The sequence below is a fragment of the Carassius gibelio genome, chromosome B24 (assembly GCF_023724105.1).
Source record: "Carassius gibelio isolate Cgi1373 ecotype wild population from Czech Republic chromosome B24, carGib1.2-hapl.c, whole genome shotgun sequence".
NCBI lineage: Eukaryota > Metazoa > Chordata > Actinopteri > Cypriniformes > Cyprinidae > Carassius > Carassius gibelio.
Genome location: NC_068419.1, coordinates 4,194,104 through 4,211,632, shown reverse-complemented (window position 1 = coordinate 4,211,632; position 17,529 = coordinate 4,194,104). Strand labels below are relative to the sequence as shown.

The following is a 17,529-nucleotide window of genomic DNA, read 5'->3' as shown; positions in this document are numbered from 1 at the left end:
AGATATTTCACCATGAGCATAAATTAAGTCATAAATCCTAGTAAAGTATGAGCTTTAAGCACTTTGATTCTTGCGATGACTGCTGTTTAATGGGTAATCTCTGAAGATAATCTCTCTATGGATCAGTGCTAAGAAACCAGTGCCCTGAGTAAGACTGCAGCCTTAACTAATGTCACAGATGAATACATACACACCCAACATGCTTTTACAGGATGCGCTTCAGCTTACACAGAGAAACCAGACTGGATGGGATTAACTGTAACTACATGTTCTTCAAGAGCACTGTTTTTACTGTTTGTGTGTGTGTGTTATAGATTCCCCTCGGACTGAAAAGAAAGACATCAAATGTCCGACCCCGGGCTGTGATGGGACGGGTCATGTGACAGGCCTCTACCCTCATCACCGGAGTCTATCAGGATGTCCCCACAAAGTCAGAGTGCCCCCAGAGAGTGAGTCTGTTCTCGTGTTACGCATCACTTCCTGAGGACATTAGCCACATTTCCTCCCTTCACAGCGGTACAATACAAACAGAACAAATACAATTAGTGATAACACTGGGATAATTTTCAGACCATAAATATTCATGTCTTATTAATGATCAAGGTTTAGTTGAACAGATACTGAGGGACTAAAAATTGTATGGTGATTGCTTAACTAACCAGGCTTTATAATGTTCAGAACGTTTCTGCATAGAGACATAACATAAAGTGTATCAGTTGAAATGCATACTATAAAAATATTGAATAGTTATTTTTTTCTGTGATAGAAAATGCATGATTCTTCCTTTTTATAGAACATTTTTAAATATATATTCTAGTTTTAAAGGATGTATTATTTAAGCTTTAATTGTATTTTTTAAATACTATTTCTATTCTATTAAGTGCTACATTTGCCAAAAAAAAAAAATAATAATGATATTTTTTTTTATATTAACATAAACATAAAAATGTTTCAGTATCACTCCAAATTACACAGAATTTGAACCAAAACTCTATATTTTCATGCAACAATACATTTATAAAAGAAGTAAAAAATTCAGGACAATTTTGCTTTACACCTTACTTAAAATACATCATATTTATTTAGTATTAATTAATGTTATCATTTTTTACACATATATTTTAAAGAAAATAATAAGCAATTAGATTATGATGTCTTTAATTTAGACGTTTTTTTACATTATGATATGAAATTATCTTTATTACCCATTTTTTGTTACAATTAGAGCATTTTAATTATAAAGCAATCCATCTCTTTTTATATTTCGTAAGTTCAAAGCTAATTGCTAAATTTTCCTCCAAAAAGTGAAAAATTACCATTTTTATTGAAGAAGATGTGATAAATATTTTAAAATATATATAATAAACATAGACTAAACATAATCTGAAGTGTCATTTTTCAAGATTTAAATGAGTAAAAAGTGCACAGATATGAAGTATGTAATATGTAATTTGCATGTTAATTATGTATTTACCTCTTATCTTGAGCCTTCCAGTGGAAACCACATAATGTTGCACCACGCTGAAAGTAAAAAAAAATAAAAAAGAATAATATATTTTCTTTTTCAAAGAAACTTTTTAGTCATCATCACAAGTGAGGTTTGATTTCCTGTGGTAGGCTAATTAAAAAAGCATTCTGGAAACAACTTTTCACTTGCTGTTTTCTCCTTTTGCGAGTCGCACAACAAACATTCGCCATTAAACAGTGATGTGACAAAAGGAACAGAAAATGTAATTAAGTAAAAAAAAAAAATTCCCTACAATATGAAAGCATGTACTCCTAAACCAGAGGCAACATTCTGCGAATCAAAGGACCTGCGGATGAAGCCTAAATAGACGGGCACATCCTCCAAACTTATTATAAATTATATAAACAGACTGAAAAGTTACTAAGGATAGGACTTCAGCAATATGTGTGTGTCTCTTAAATGGTAATCAAAATGCATTTGTAGTCATTATGTTTTTGCAGGTTTATATTGGAAGCGAGACGCAATTTTAAAATGCAAAGAATGGCATGGGAAACTCTATTTAACATGAAAAGTTGAGAAGCTGCAGGAGAAGCTTGTGTGAATTCCACTAAATGCTGAATTACTATACAATTGTTCTTTTGATAAACATTATTCTGTTTTTTCTTACAGTCCTCGCCATGCACGAAAACGTCCTCAAGTGTCCGACCCCTGGCTGTACAGGAAGAGGTCATGTCAACAGTAACCGTAGCACACATAGAAGGTCAGCACAAAGAAAACAGCCGATGTTTTCGTATCTTTAAGATTCTTAAGATTCTTAAAAGTTTGTTAATACTGAGAATTAATTTATTTTTATAAATACTTTTTTCACTTTTATTTTAAAAATTTTGTTGTGTTTTTGTGTTTTTATTTTTGTATTTTTTATAAGTCTATATGTGTTTTTTTTTAATGGAAGCCCATTTTTGCCATAGAAATAAATGTATTTAATAAAAATGGTATTAGACTTATCTTACAATTCACAATTTGTTTCTTGCAATTCTGATGGGAATTTTTTTTTTATATACAATCAGAAATGTTAGTGAATTGTCAGGAAAAAAGTATTTATATTGTATGTATATATATATATATATATATATATATATATATATATATATATATATATATATATATATGTATGTATGTATATGTATATGTATATGTATATACATACATTTTATTCTATGGTATAAATTTACTTCAACTGTTTTTATTATTATTATTTTATTTATTTAATTTTATATTTATTTGTTTGTTATTATTATTGTTATTATTATTATGTATTTAGTTTTAGTACATGAGAAATGAGAACTGGCTGATTTTTTTTTTTTGATTTTTTTTTTTTTTTTTACTATAAAGTGATTTATATATATATATATATTGTAAGTTAAAGTTTATTTTATTTCAAGCAGCAAAAGGTTTATACTCAAATTACACTATTGTTTTTTTTTGTTTTTTTTTAACTTTTCTTGCTCATTGTAGATTTGCATAGATATTTAGCAGCAGGGGGAAAAGTTAAACTGGAAAAAAAAAGTTGATAATAACATTACCAGTTGACTACATCCTGAATTTGACCCCAATAAAATTCAGTGTTACTTTATTTTGCACGGTTGCACTGACTAAAACCACCTTAAATTCAAGCATCAGAAACATTAATTTACCCTAAAAAGAGATGCGCTTGCAATGAAACCTGGATATTTCCTTAAAGCTACGGTGGGTAACTTTTGACGCTCTAGTGGTTAATAAACAGAACTGCTTGCGTCTTGCGGAAGAACATTGTAGCCGGAACTACTTCTCTCTGTTTATGTCTATGAAGAATCACAAAGGTACTGGGTTACTCCGCCGCGGTATCCCCGAAGCAATCTAAAATAGTCTGAATATAAACACTTATTATAGGTGCACCCTAGTGATTCAGGACAAGCTAAAAACATGGTTTGGAAAATGGATTCATGGTGTACTCGCTTATTATATACATTTTTCTACATTTTGAACACAAACAAAGTTACGGACCGCAGCTCTGATTGGTTGTTTCTTACCGGGAGCGGATGAATTTCTGCAAATGGCAATAGGAGCACTGGGAGGAGCCAGAGGAGCTTGATTTTTTCACAGATTATCTGTCTCATATTCTACTGTCAGGACATATTGACAGGTTTAATAAATATGTAAAAAATATTTTTTTACAAAAGTTCCCTACAGCACCTTTAAAAAGAATCATGAAGTTTCACTCTTTCAGGAAAAATCCAATGACACTTAAACTAGACTATAAAACAGTGTGATGTTTATTGCATAGAAACTATTGGATTACTTTTAATTGTACAATTACTTCAGTGCACCCCAAGTCAATTAAAATAAAGTTAACAACCCAAAAGAGATTAACGTCTGATGTCTGTTTTCACAGTCTCTCAGGCTGCCCGATAGCTGCTGCAGAAAAGATCTCCAAACCGCAGGACGATCCTGTAAAGTGCAGACAGACGCCAGAGAGGATGACGAGGTGAGAAACCTTCATCCTTGATGCAGCCCTTATACATATCCTTTATATACTCCTTTACCATCAATCAAGCTGAAAATATGTTAATATGTTTCTTCCTGAAGGATAATAATAGGCATCTCATCTGAATCTCAATCTAAATTAGTGTGATTTCTAATGATGAAGAATAAGCAGCAACTCAAACATGTTTTAGAAACATTAGTGCAATTCTGAAGTCTTGATGTTTTTCTTCTCTTCTGTTCAGACCTTTAGGAAACATGAATAAATTTGACTTCACGTACAGATTTGCACATCCTATGGCAGCGTTGCAGGCCAGCATGGCCAAAGACATGGACAAGTACACTAAAGGCCACTTTGACTACGCCAGTTTTGACGCCCAGGTCTTTGGCAAGCAGGCTCAGATGGCATCCGAGCAGAGTCACGAATCTTCACACTTTGCTGACTGTGAGTGTCTATTCTGCTTCAAATCAAAGGTTACCCAGCATGCACTGACATTAAGTTGTTTTCAGTGTCATCACGTGTGACTTAGTGCATGTACATGTGCGGCATACGTTTGTGCTCTGCTCAATCTTCATCAAGCACCCTGATTTGGGCCAATAATCAACCACCTAGAACACCCTAGCAACCACATAACAACACTGAAAACACTCAGAACATCTTGGCAACTGCATAGCAACACCCTGGATTCATTTGCATGTGAAAACACCATTCACATTATCTTTAGAAAAATATATATAATTAATATATAATAACATTTCTAATAAAATTATTTATTCATTAATCATATTAATTATTATGAATTTAACAAATATGTAATTTTTTAAATGTTTTTAGATAGATATATAGATAGATAGATAGATAGATAGATAGATAGATAGATAGATAGATAGATAGATAGATAGATAGATAGATAGATAGATAGATAGATAGATAATGTGTATTTAAATTATATATGTAATTTACAACATTTATATAAATATATAAATATTAAAAAATTAAGAATTATATATTAATAAAATATGTAATAAATATAAAATAAAAATATAAAAAATACATATAACTAGTAAATATAATACATATTTTATATATATATATATATATATATATATATTTGACATTATAAATATATAATAAAATAATTATATATAAATATATAATCAATATAAAAGGCAAAATATAAATAATACATACAATATATACTTTTTCTTATAAATTTAATTAAATAATATATGAAATACAATATTATTTCTTAATCATATTAACTTATACATTATTTAAATTATACATGTATATGATAAATTAATCTATAATAAAGTCTATAATAAAAATGGTCATGTATATAAATTATTTAAATAATAATGATTTTATTTAGAGACAGAGAGAGGGAGGGTGCTCTTTTTGTATATCTTGTCTTTTCGTGTAATTGATTGTAAAAATAAAGTGTAGTAAGCCATTTGTATATAAACTGAATATTAACATTAAATATGTGTGTGTGATTGAATGATAAATACACATGGGTAATAATATTGCATATTAATAATATTACATTCAGTATATGTATAATACCTTTTGAAACCTGCCTTCTACATAGATGTGGGTTTGTATTTCCTCTCTTCATAATATGATCAGTGATGCTCTCTCCCTCCCTCTCTCTCTCTCTCTCTCTCTCTCTCTCAGTTCCTCTTTTTCTGAGTACTAACTATTCCCACCATTTCCAGCCGCTCAGTTCCCCTGTTTTCTGGGTTCTGGTGGTCGTATGATCATGGCCGGAGACAACAGCCCCAGTCGCCATAAAGCCCAAAGCAACGCCCTCCAGTCCAACATGGCATCCGCAGCCATCCTCAACCTCTCCACCCGTTGCCGAGACAACAGCGAGGCCCCGCCCCCCAGCCGGCCCCTGGCATCATCCACAAAGGTAATCAAATTAGAGCACTCAGAAAAAGGTATTTAATGTGGTCATTCTGAAACAACTGTGATTTGTGTATGAAAAAGAGGAGTAACATCAAAAGACACTTTTTGGCACGGAGAACTGTGTAGCCTCTGGTGGCACAACAACAAGAGAGTGGGAGCTTTTTTCTTTTACCCACACTGGCCCTAAAGCTTTAATGTACACAAAGGAGAATTTGTGTAATCACATCAAAAAGAGTTGGGAGGAATACAATCACAGCTTCCTTCTCTATGACAATTATAAGGCTTTTTGTAAAACATGTGGCCGTGCATTTAAATTCACTAATGGTAATGTTCGGTCTTTCTCTTGTTTGCAGGAGAGAGCTTTTTTTTTTTTTTTTAAGTGCAGATGGTCGAAGACATTTTGCTAAGTAATATATTATCCTAGATAAGCTCACACAGATCCTTTGGCGTTGATCTCTAACAGCAGACGATCTATGAGAAGTTGGATTAAATCAATTGGTTGGGGGATTAATAGACATCACTCTTTTATTTCAATTAAATAAGGAAAGTCTACACAGGGCTTCAGATCATGTATGTTACAGTGTGAACATGGATATGTGATGTTATGATTAAAAGTTGTGTTCTTTCATTTAAGCCTTGTTTTTAATAGAGCTATTATAATCATAAATATGACGTTCTCTGGCTTTATGCATTCATGAAACTGTACAACTATATTATTAAAAATAAGCACTTGACATTTAATGCAATTTAAATGCATAATAAAATTTAATTTTAAAATACATATTTAAAACAATACAGGATCCTAATGCTGAGTATTCTAGTAATAATAAAAAAAATAACATACTGATCCATTTAGTTTGAAACCTTCGAATTACAGTATATTTTTTATATATCCAGCCTCTTTTTTAAAAGAAAAACAAACTGTTGATACATATATATTAATAATAATAATAAAAAAGAACAATTAAAAATGAATTAAAAAGCATGCTGGAATCAAAACTGGAAAAGTGGCAAAAAAAAGAGAGCTATTAAATATAAATATGATATTAAAAATAAAAGTCTTCTGGGTTTATGCAAACATTTTTTATTTTAAAAACTGTTAATAAAATAATTGACATAGAATATATAATGTGATTTAACATAATCTGAATTAATAATGTGAATAATAATAATTTGTACATAATTAAAACAACAATAAAATAATAAAAAGCATGCTGGAGTCATGGCCTAGTGATTAGTGCATATGGGCAAAGCAAGTTCGAATCCTGCATGCAATATTTTCTGTATTATTTCTTGTTTTCTCTCCAAAAAAATGGAAATGTGCCAATAAATTGTGCTATAATAATAATAATAATAATAATAATAATAATAATAATAATAATAATAATATATATATATAATTTTTATTTTTATTTTTTTATTTTTGTACTATGAAAAACTATATATTATATGTATATTTTATGTATATTATTGTTAAATTTGTATATAAATTTATATATATATATATATATATATATATATATATATATATATATATATATATATATATATATATAATGTCATTTATGTGATTTAACTAACTTTCTTACTTTACGCAAAAATAATAAAAACAGCAATCCAGGATCCTAATACTGAAGATTTCAGTCAAATTTAGAAACATCCAGGCAACATTGGCGACTTCAATCAAATCAGGTCTTCCTCTTAGACACGGAGAGTTAAAACTGAGAAAAACTCACAGAAGTATGGCGTGAAATGCTTCACACACCTACACAGCACACAGGCCGCTCGTAGTCCCGGCACTCAGTGGGCAGAGAGCAGGTATACTGTACAAACTGAGCCAATGAATAAAACAGTGTTAGTCGATCTGTCATCTGCTGATGTCTGCGTCGAAATGTCTTTATGCATGTTAAGTATCTCGATTTCCCTGTTTGTGCCAAGTCGCTTGTTTTTTTGGTGTGGGAGAAAGATGTCACCTCACTTGTTTCTAAGGCTGGAGAGAATCTCATCAGACGAGAAAAACTCACATCCTGCACAGGGATGAACTCGATAGGTGTGCAGTCGGTCGCTTCTAGCTGGTTTGAGAGAGAGACATGTTTGGTTTACAATCTGAATTATCACGATTAGTTCCCGTTAAACTCTCCTTTGTTTGCTACTGTGTGGAATAATTGGTGCGTCACATTTTAAGCAGTTAACGAGTTGCAGAAAAACTTAAAAGTCATGATATTAATCATCTGAAAATAAGATGGTGTAATTAGTGATAGGCAATTATAAATCGCGATAAATCACATCCAAAATAAAAGTTTTTATGTACATAATATATGTGTGTGTACTGTGTATATTTATTATGTATATATAAAGACACACACACATATTTTGCACATGTATATTAAAAAGCATATATTTTGAAAAATGTACATGTATATATTTATATTGTTTATAATATATATAAATGTATGTTATATATAAACAATATATTTTTCTTAAATATATACATGCATGAGTATTTCTTTATATATATATATATATATATATATATATATATATATATATATATATATATATTTTTTTTTTTTTTTTGTAAAATAAAAATAGGTCTGCAATGCAAAAATTGTAAGTTTGACTGGTTAGAAAAGTAAAAGTGCACCACATTGTAACAAACCACATGTTTTGAGGAACCATTTATGTTTGTAACACAAATAAGGTTGGATGGGCTGTGCACAAAATTGTAATATTCACAGTTAGGGGTTTGTTCAAGCCTCTAACCCTAATTATGAGCAACAATAGTGTGATGTTCTAGGTTTTGGCTCTGAAAACAAGTTCAGAACTATGGGAAAAGTGCTCTTGGGTATAAACAAGACGTTCTATGTTTCTTTATCATTCAGGACTCGCTGATAGAGGTAGACGAGAATGGAACGCTGGATTTAAGTATGAAGAAGAAGAGAGAAAAGGCGAGGGACTCTCCCATGATGCCTGCATTAGGAGATGCTCTTTTCACCCCACCTGAACCTTCTCTAGCCAAAGCAGGGGGTCTCCAGATCTCCCCGGCCATCTACCGCGTCCTCTACGAACAGGACGCCTGGGACACGCCGCTGAACTACAGCAAAACACCTGCGCAACAAGACAAAGAGGTGAGACAGAGGCAGTTTACAATAGCGTTCAGCGATTCGGGTCACCGTAGCTGCATTTATTCGATAAAACTACAGTAGAAACAGAAAAATTATTCAATTTTTAATTGTAATTAGTGCTTTCAAATGATTAATCGCGATTAATCGCATCCAAAATGAAAGTTTTGGTTTACATAATATATGTGTGTGTGTGTGTGTGTGTGTGTGTACTGTGTATATTTATTTATTGTATATATAAATACACACACATGCATGCATGTATATATTTAAGAAAAATATGTTGTATTTGTATATAAAAAAAATCATTTATATATATAAATTGTAGTCTAAATATTTTCTAAATGTATACTTTACTTACTATACATAATAAATATGCACATATATTACATAAGCAAAAACGTTATTTTGGATGCGATTAATCGCAATTAATTGTTTGAAACTATTTAAAATGTAATTTCTTCCTGTGATGCGCAGCTGAATTTTCAGCATCATTACTTCAGTCTTCAGCGTCACATGGTCTTCAGAAAACATTCTGGGCCGGGATTCCCAAAAGCTTTGTAACTTAAGTAGCACTTGAAAATCATTGCAGATCTACAAGTGCTCTGGAGTAATCGTTAAACCCTAACCGCTAAACTTTATGCGGTCATCTGCAGGACATTCGGCAGATTACACCTTTAACTTGATTCAAGTGCAATGTGATTATAATATAAGGATTTTATTGTGCTTTATTGTACACTTTATGACTCATTTTTGTTATTTTTATTTTATTAATTTATAAATGAAATCATTAAAAAGGGCAGAAATATAGAAATACACATTTAAATTAAATGACTAAACAAAAAAAAAAAAAGAATTAAAAAAAAGAATAAAATAACTAATGTAGGAAATGTTTCAAAGACTGGGGGAAAAAATATACAGCTATGTATCTGATCCGAAAAAAAACATCTCACTCTCTCTATCTATACTGTCTATAAATTAATTAATTTAAATCATTTTATGCATTCAGCAGACGCTTTTATCCAAAGTGACTTACAGTGCATTCAGGCTAACATTTTTGACCTAACATAATATATAAATATACAAAAAAATATATTATATATTATTATGTAAAGTATAATATTATAGACTATAATATAATATAATATTGTATTGTGTTATAGTTATTAAATCCAAGTTGTCTGTTTGGAACGCAGCATTAGGTTAACGTTAATAAAACGATAGTGTACTACAATTAAGAGCCATTCTATAATGTGACATTTCAGCACTTGATAAACGGACAGCGACTCCTAAGTAGCTTAAAGCACAGCTACGTGCAACTGTGTTAAAAGTGCATTGTTGGGAAACGCACGTGAAACAATAACAAACGATTGCAAATTTACTCATAGAAAATGCTCTTAAGCTCTAGGATCAATCGTTTTCGGGAAACCCGGCCCTGATATGCTGATTTGCTGCTCAAGAAACATTTGTTATTATTATTGTTCTATATTATTATTACAGAAAAGCTGCTTTATATCTTTTTATGATTCTTTGATAAATAAATTATTTGGGAATATAAATATTTTGAAACATCATAAAATATCTCTATTGTCAGTTTCGATCAGTTTAATGCATCCTTGTTGAACATTAAAAAAAAAAAACTTGAACTGTAGTATGCAAAACTCGAATAAAATTGAGTGTCTATTTATAATAATGTCCTGAGGAAAGAGATTCTGTTTCTGAATGCTTTTTGACTTTGTTGAACGCTGCAATAGGAACATATTCAACTTAAAACCCTTATGTTTCTATTTCTTCAACTAAACTATCTGGTTCAGTCAGCCATGTCTTTAGGCGCACTGTCTCTTGCGATGTGCTGCTATGACACTAAAGTTTAAAAGAAATCACAGAAGAATGTTCCTGAAAAGACGACAATTTTTCATTCTCTTTAGAGTCAAAGAACAAACCCAGACAGTTGTAGGTTTGTCTGGTTCTCCCTCTGACATCTGGTGCTCAAAGATACTTACCTTATAAACAAAGTAAGTAAATCCAAAGGTTTTATGCCTATCATAAATACCACGAGGGATTATAGTGGAGTTTAAATGGATATATGTTTTACTAAGTATACTTAAGCAGCATCAGACCTCTTTCAGACTATTAGTGCACGTGTGCTCACAGAACGCCGTTGCATCTTTTCTTGAAAAAATTGTATGATTTTTTGACCACTTGTCCCTTTTCTTGTAGATGGATCAACTGGAGAAGGTGTCTCTCGAGGATAAAGTGTACAATGGAGATGCAAACATGGCAAAAAACAAGATGCTGATAAGAGACAACAAGAAAGATCTAATGAGGTAATAATATTATTTGAACCACTGTTTTGGGGTTTCTGGGTCACACGTGAGCATGATAAAGGCCCTGTTAATAATAGATCAAGAATCATAGGCTGTGTGCATCTGGTCATCAAACTGCTCTTTTTCTCTTTGCAGTTGTCCGACACCAGGCTGTGATGGTAGTGGTCATGTGACAGGAAATTATGCATCACATAGAAGGTAAAAAGCCTTGCATATTTTTCACAATCTTTATTTTTCAAGCAGCAAAATAACTTGGAAAAAAATATACATAATAATTTTTTTTTTTTTTTTTTGTAGTGTATCCGGTTGCCCATTGGCTGACAAGACCCTGAAATCACTAATGGCTGCTAATTCTCAAGAGCTCAAGTAAGAGTCAGCTAAAGTTTCAATCCAATAAAATAAGAAATTAATTTAAAATTGCAAATAATTCATGTTTAGAACTAATGTAAATATATGTATTTTATAAATTATTATACCGGTAGTAACTACAATTGTACTATAATTATAAATATGTATTATTTTTGTTGTTACTGTTGTAATTGTCATTGTTTGTGTGTATAATGCATTTTATTAATATTGTATGTAATAATTAATATTGAATAAATACTAACAGTAACTATTAATATTTATATATTAAATATTAATATTTAATAAATTATTATGATGTACATATTTTAGTTGTATTATTTTTTAATATTAAAAAATAAAAATGTTAAATGTACAATTTAAATGATTAAATATGAATTATTTTTTTATTATTATTATATCTATTAAAACTGTTTATGTACATATAAATATATACAAATGTTATGTGTGTGTGATCATTATTTAATTTAATTATTTAATATGATATAATGAATATATATATATATATATATATATATATATATATATATATATATATATATATATATATATATATACATATATAATTTTTTTTCTGTTTTTCTTACATCATATTAATTTATATCATTGACACTAATTTCTATTTCTTTTAAAGATGTCCAACTCCTGGCTGTGACGGTTCAGGTCATGTGACAGGAAACTACGCCTCTCATAGGAGGTGAGCCTCATTAGACAGGACATCTCTATTCAATGAAAGATGACAATGTAGTGACAGTTTTTGATGTTTCTGCGTGTCAAAAATGGTCATGCTTTTCATAACAACACAATGTCTCATTTTTAAACCAGTGCGTTCTAGTTCTGGATGTTACACTTTAATAGATTTTAGACATCAGGCAACACAAAGGCACTCAATGGGTTAAATCATTTGCATTTAACACCGGGTAATTGCCAAAGAGTAAATACTTTGTGGCATTTCACGGCTGTTGAGGTAATGACCCCTGTTCAATGGCAACACGACAGGTGTCAAAGCTTGTAAACGCAGCGGCCGTATCTTTCCCACACACACGTCTGCACGCTTGAACTTCTGAAAGGTTCGTCACATATGTCATGTTCCTTCCCAGTCTGTCAGGGTGCCCTCGTGCCAGGAAAGGAACCTTGAAGCTCACGCCAAGCAAAGAGGACAAAGAAGAGCCAGAGATGAAGTAAGACACCACCAGAACAATGACATCCAAATGTTTGCTGTTTTTATTTCGACTGAGCAGAAAGGTTTTACTTTACACTTTAATGCATCATCAATTGACACAAAATGTCTTGTTTATTTGATTCAATAAAATTTTTCATCTAGAATGCACTTTCCATATATGGAGTACACTTAAGGTGACACTTTTTTACTAAAGCATTAGAGGCACAAGCTTTTAGGTGAGAACTATTTGGTAGGTTTAAAATCTATTATAAAATAAAAATGTACCTAGTATGAAATGTAGCTAGGTTTAAATGTATCAAATGATTGAAACATAACCATAAAATATTAATTGTGAATATGTGTACAAATGTTCAATTATTCACAGAGAGTCAAATTTTTTTGTGGTGAAAATTATTTGATAATTAACTATTACAAAATTAATTTCAAATTAAACTGAATTAAACTAACAGGTTTAAATGCATCAAATGTCTATATCTTTATAAAAAATGGTGCTTTGTTAATATCTAAAACTGTTAGACATATTTTACATGAAAAACATTATTTCACTGTATCCCACAATTTTTCTCACAAAATTAATGGGTTTAAAAATTAAAAACGTTTAAATTTGTTGGGAAAAAAGGACAATATATGTACTATAAAATCATTTAAAATCAAAATTAAATTTTATATAAAGTGTGCATATAATTATTTATTTTTTACATCAAAACAACCTGTACAACTAGCCTTTAAAACAATTATTTTCACAATAAAACACATGTAAATATAACATAAATGTTGTTTTAGGGAATACTGTATGCCAGAAAGCAAACAGATGAAAATCATTATAGAAATCCTTTTCTTTTTTATTATTATAAAAACAGAAGGACAGTTTATGTTTGTATCACTGCATTTCCTAAAAGAAAAAAAGAACATTCAAAAATATCATCCTCTTTCCTCGTTTTTACGTAAGATCTTATTTAATTGCAATTAACCCTGCAGTTTGTTTTGTAAAAACATAATTCTATGGAGGAAAAAAAAAATTAATTGAATTGATTCCAGCCTTAAATCCGAAGTCTAACCCAGAGTGACAGGGCTTTCCTACTTTTGCATCTGGGCTAGTATTTCATTTTTAATTACTAATGCAAAGACGAGAGCTTAGGAATCAGACGGTAGCAGGTCGGCACACACTAAAGGAGGAACAGAGAGGCAGAGAAACGGAAAGTACATCTGTAATATCGCTAGATTATTGTAAATTGGCGGCCATATGGTCCATCACTGTTGTCCCGGAGTCAGGAACACCATTCCCGGAGCCGGACGCAATGGCCAGTGTTGAGTCGTAATGTTGTCTTGTTTTAGTCAGTGTATTAGAGCCAAAACTGCCATAACAACCTTTCCAACACAGGCCCGCAGACAAGCTATTTGTACAATCCCAGATAACCTCTCACCTTTTCCAATATGGGCTATCAGGGAAAGGGTCAGCCACCTCCAAATCATGTGCTTTTTCCCCCCTGTGGAGGACGCGCAACAATTATCTGCAATTTATGTCATTCCATTACTGACCTAGGGGGAAAGTGAGCAGCAAAATAAATTGGCCAACTCCTCACCACTCTAGTCTTCAACTTGGTAGGGCTTATGTTTTCCATCGGCGGCACGTTAACCTCCCTGCCCGTAATTATTTACTGGAGTGCGTTTCAGACGAAGTCCGCCTGTGCCGATAGAATTATTCCTTCCCTTTTTTCTGCTTTGAATACATTTTTAATCAGCATTTCACAGGATTAATCTCCTTAATGGTATTTGAAAAGTCTTCCAACTCGGCAAATTGGGGGTGGGGGTGTTTACGGACTCGCGAAATGACAAACGCGCCGCGGTCAGCGGTGTGGACCCTCGGAAGTTTTAGCCATTAAATTATCAAGCGAATGTATACAGGCTCGTTTGTGTTTGCGGTGTAAGCTCTGAAACTAGTTCAGTCTCAAATAAGAGATTATCTTTGGCAATCACTGTTACTCTGCTGAGTTTAGGACAACAAAAGGGGGCTGTGCGGGGGGTTTCATTTAAGCAGGTCGAGGGGTCGGGTCACATCTGTGTGGGTTTTGGCATGCTGACCCAGAAATCTGTACCAAACAACCTTTGTGATGCAAATTATGACCTGGTTCCCCCCAACGATTATTGTTTTAATATCGCTGATATAGTGTTATAGGTATTTTATTTGTATTTTTCTATTCAGTTTTTTTACATTTTCAGTTTTTATTTAATTCTAGTTGTTAAAAGTTTATATACACACACACACACACACACACATATATATATATATATATATATATATATATATATATATAACAAAAACTACTAAAAATTTGAAAAACCCACAACAAAAACACTAAAATTTCAACCAACATTAAATAAAATGTAAAATTAAAGTCATAAAGTTTTAGTGATTTTTTTTGTCATTTTCCATAGTCATTACATGCATACACATCGTATGCCTTTATAGATTTCCTTTTTATTCATTTTTTAACTAGATTAAAATAGTTGCCTGGAAGCTAGCTGAATTCAAACATTTTTATACATTTTATTTTATTTCAGTTAATGTTTATTTTATTTCAATTTAAAAAATTTGATGTTTTATTTTATTTCCATATTTAGATACATAAAAGCTATAATAACATTAAAGTTATTGACAATTCTGAAATTTGTATATGTGCACCTCATAAATTAGGTCTAAAAAAGTTCTCTAGTAATATAACTTTTTTAATTATTAACTGATAAATATATTTTTTATTCTATTTTCAATAACATTTTGCTGTATCACACATTTTTCTCATAAAATGAATAGGAAAAACGATATTTTCTTCGATCCCCTGATGATGATGATGTTTCACTGATCAGTTGTTGGAGGGGGGGGGGGTCTTAATTTATGTACATTGAAAATATCTTTACCAAGATGCACATAATCTTCAGTGAAATCCATTGTTAATGCAATGGTAAGTATATATTTCCTTTCTCGTGCACCAGGTGCCCAGTGGCAGGCTGTGACGGTCAGGGCCATGTGTCGGGTAAATACACGTCTCATCGCAGCGCAGGAAGTTGCCCCATCGCCACCAAGCGGCAGAAGGAGAGCTCTGTGAACGGATCGGCCTTCTCCTGGAAGCTCTGTAAACAGGAGCTTCCACACTGCCCTCTGCCCGGCTGCAACGGCTTGGGTCACGCCAACAACGTCTTTGTCACACACAGGAGGTGAGGAAACTATACCATCACCTGAACTTCACTTCTGATGTTACACCTAGTATCTACTGTATACTGAGACCTCTTGACCCAACCTGAACATACACACTGTGAACTTTGAGTTGTTATATATGTTTTGTACATATATATTATCTTAAATAACATTATATTGAAATGTGATTTACATTCAATTCTATTCTATTCTATATAATTCTATTTTATATAATATTCTAAATAAACACTATACATTATTTAAATGTTCACATAAATATACAAAACGAATATTAAATTACACGAATATATACATGTTTACTTCAGAAATAAGATAAAAAATAATGCATTTTTGTCTGTAATTATACACACACACACACACACAATACAGAACTCATTATATTATTATAATACTTCCAATACATTTCCAGTATTATTACTATTATTTCCAATCAAGCTTACATGTGTGGTTTATTAATGTTATTTCTTTCACATAACATACAAAATGAATATTAAAATATGCAAAAATAAACCACTTGACTTTAGAAATAAGTAAAAATAGCAGTATTCATTATGCAAAATATGCATTTTCTTCTGAAATTTCAAATTTATTCATTTTTGATCACCATTACAGTATCCAATAATGTTATTATTTGTAAATGTAAACATTCTGTGAATGCTTATACTTATTATCTGTAACTAGATATATATTAAAAAAAAAAAAAAAAATTGCTAGTATTGATTTGTAGATTTTGTGTTTTGTCCCTTGACAGTTTGTCAGGATGTCCACTAAACGCTCAGAGTATCAAGAAGAAACTCTCCGATGAAGAGATGATGACCATCAAACTCAAAACCAGCAGCGGTGAGTAATTCAAGAGCTTATAAGAGAAAAGAGCTTCATAAGTTTGCCGTAGCTTTCTCAAGATGAACATGGCCTGGCTTGTCTTCTGTCAATCAGGTATTGAAAACAGTGAAGACATGCAGCACTTGGATCACGAAATAAAGGAGCTAAATGAATCCAATCTGAAGATAGAAGCAGACATGATGCAGCTCCAGACTCAGGTAGATAACATGATATGCATTCATTTGACCTTCTTACACACTGAGCATTGTGGGTAATGTAGTTTCAGAGCTGAAGTGTTTCCCTGTTTTCAAACAGATTTCATCCATGGAGTGCAACCTGAAAACTATCGAGGAGGAGAATAAAATAATCGAGCAGCACAACGACAGTCTGTTGAAGGAGTTAGCACATCTGAGTCAAGCACTTATCAACAGTCTGACAGATATCCAGCTGCCGCAAATGGTGAGACTGACACACACTCTGATGAACATGTAAAACACAACCTGATCTCTCTCAGCACGTACCATTAAACCGTTTTTGATCACCGCATAAGGTCCCTTACAAAAAACTATACCGTTTCCAGTTTTCAGGTAACATA

The 17,529-nt window shown here is 31.7% G+C and overlaps 1 protein-coding gene across 1 annotated transcript in view; it reads left to right on the top strand.

The window, feature by feature from the left end:
• The window catches only part of st18 (ST18 C2H2C-type zinc finger transcription factor), a 49,962-nt gene that overhangs the window by 30,028 nt on the left and 2,405 nt on the right, over positions 1-17,529 (top strand). Inside the window, exons 7-21 of the mRNA XM_052595470.1 lie at positions 315-449; positions 2,138-2,228; positions 3,900-3,992; positions 4,234-4,433; positions 5,708-5,904; positions 8,783-9,028; positions 11,243-11,349; positions 11,485-11,547; positions 11,647-11,715; positions 12,350-12,412; positions 12,816-12,896; positions 15,890-16,111; positions 16,864-16,952; positions 17,049-17,152; positions 17,250-17,393. Coding sequence (XP_052451430.1) covers positions 315-449; positions 2,138-2,228; positions 3,900-3,992; positions 4,234-4,433; positions 5,708-5,904; positions 8,783-9,028; positions 11,243-11,349; positions 11,485-11,547; positions 11,647-11,715; positions 12,350-12,412; positions 12,816-12,896; positions 15,890-16,111; positions 16,864-16,952; positions 17,049-17,152; positions 17,250-17,393 — 1,904 coding nt within the window. The remainder of the gene's footprint in view (positions 1-314; positions 450-2,137; positions 2,229-3,899; positions 3,993-4,233; positions 4,434-5,707; positions 5,905-8,782; positions 9,029-11,242; positions 11,350-11,484; positions 11,548-11,646; positions 11,716-12,349; positions 12,413-12,815; positions 12,897-15,889; positions 16,112-16,863; positions 16,953-17,048; positions 17,153-17,249; positions 17,394-17,529) is intronic.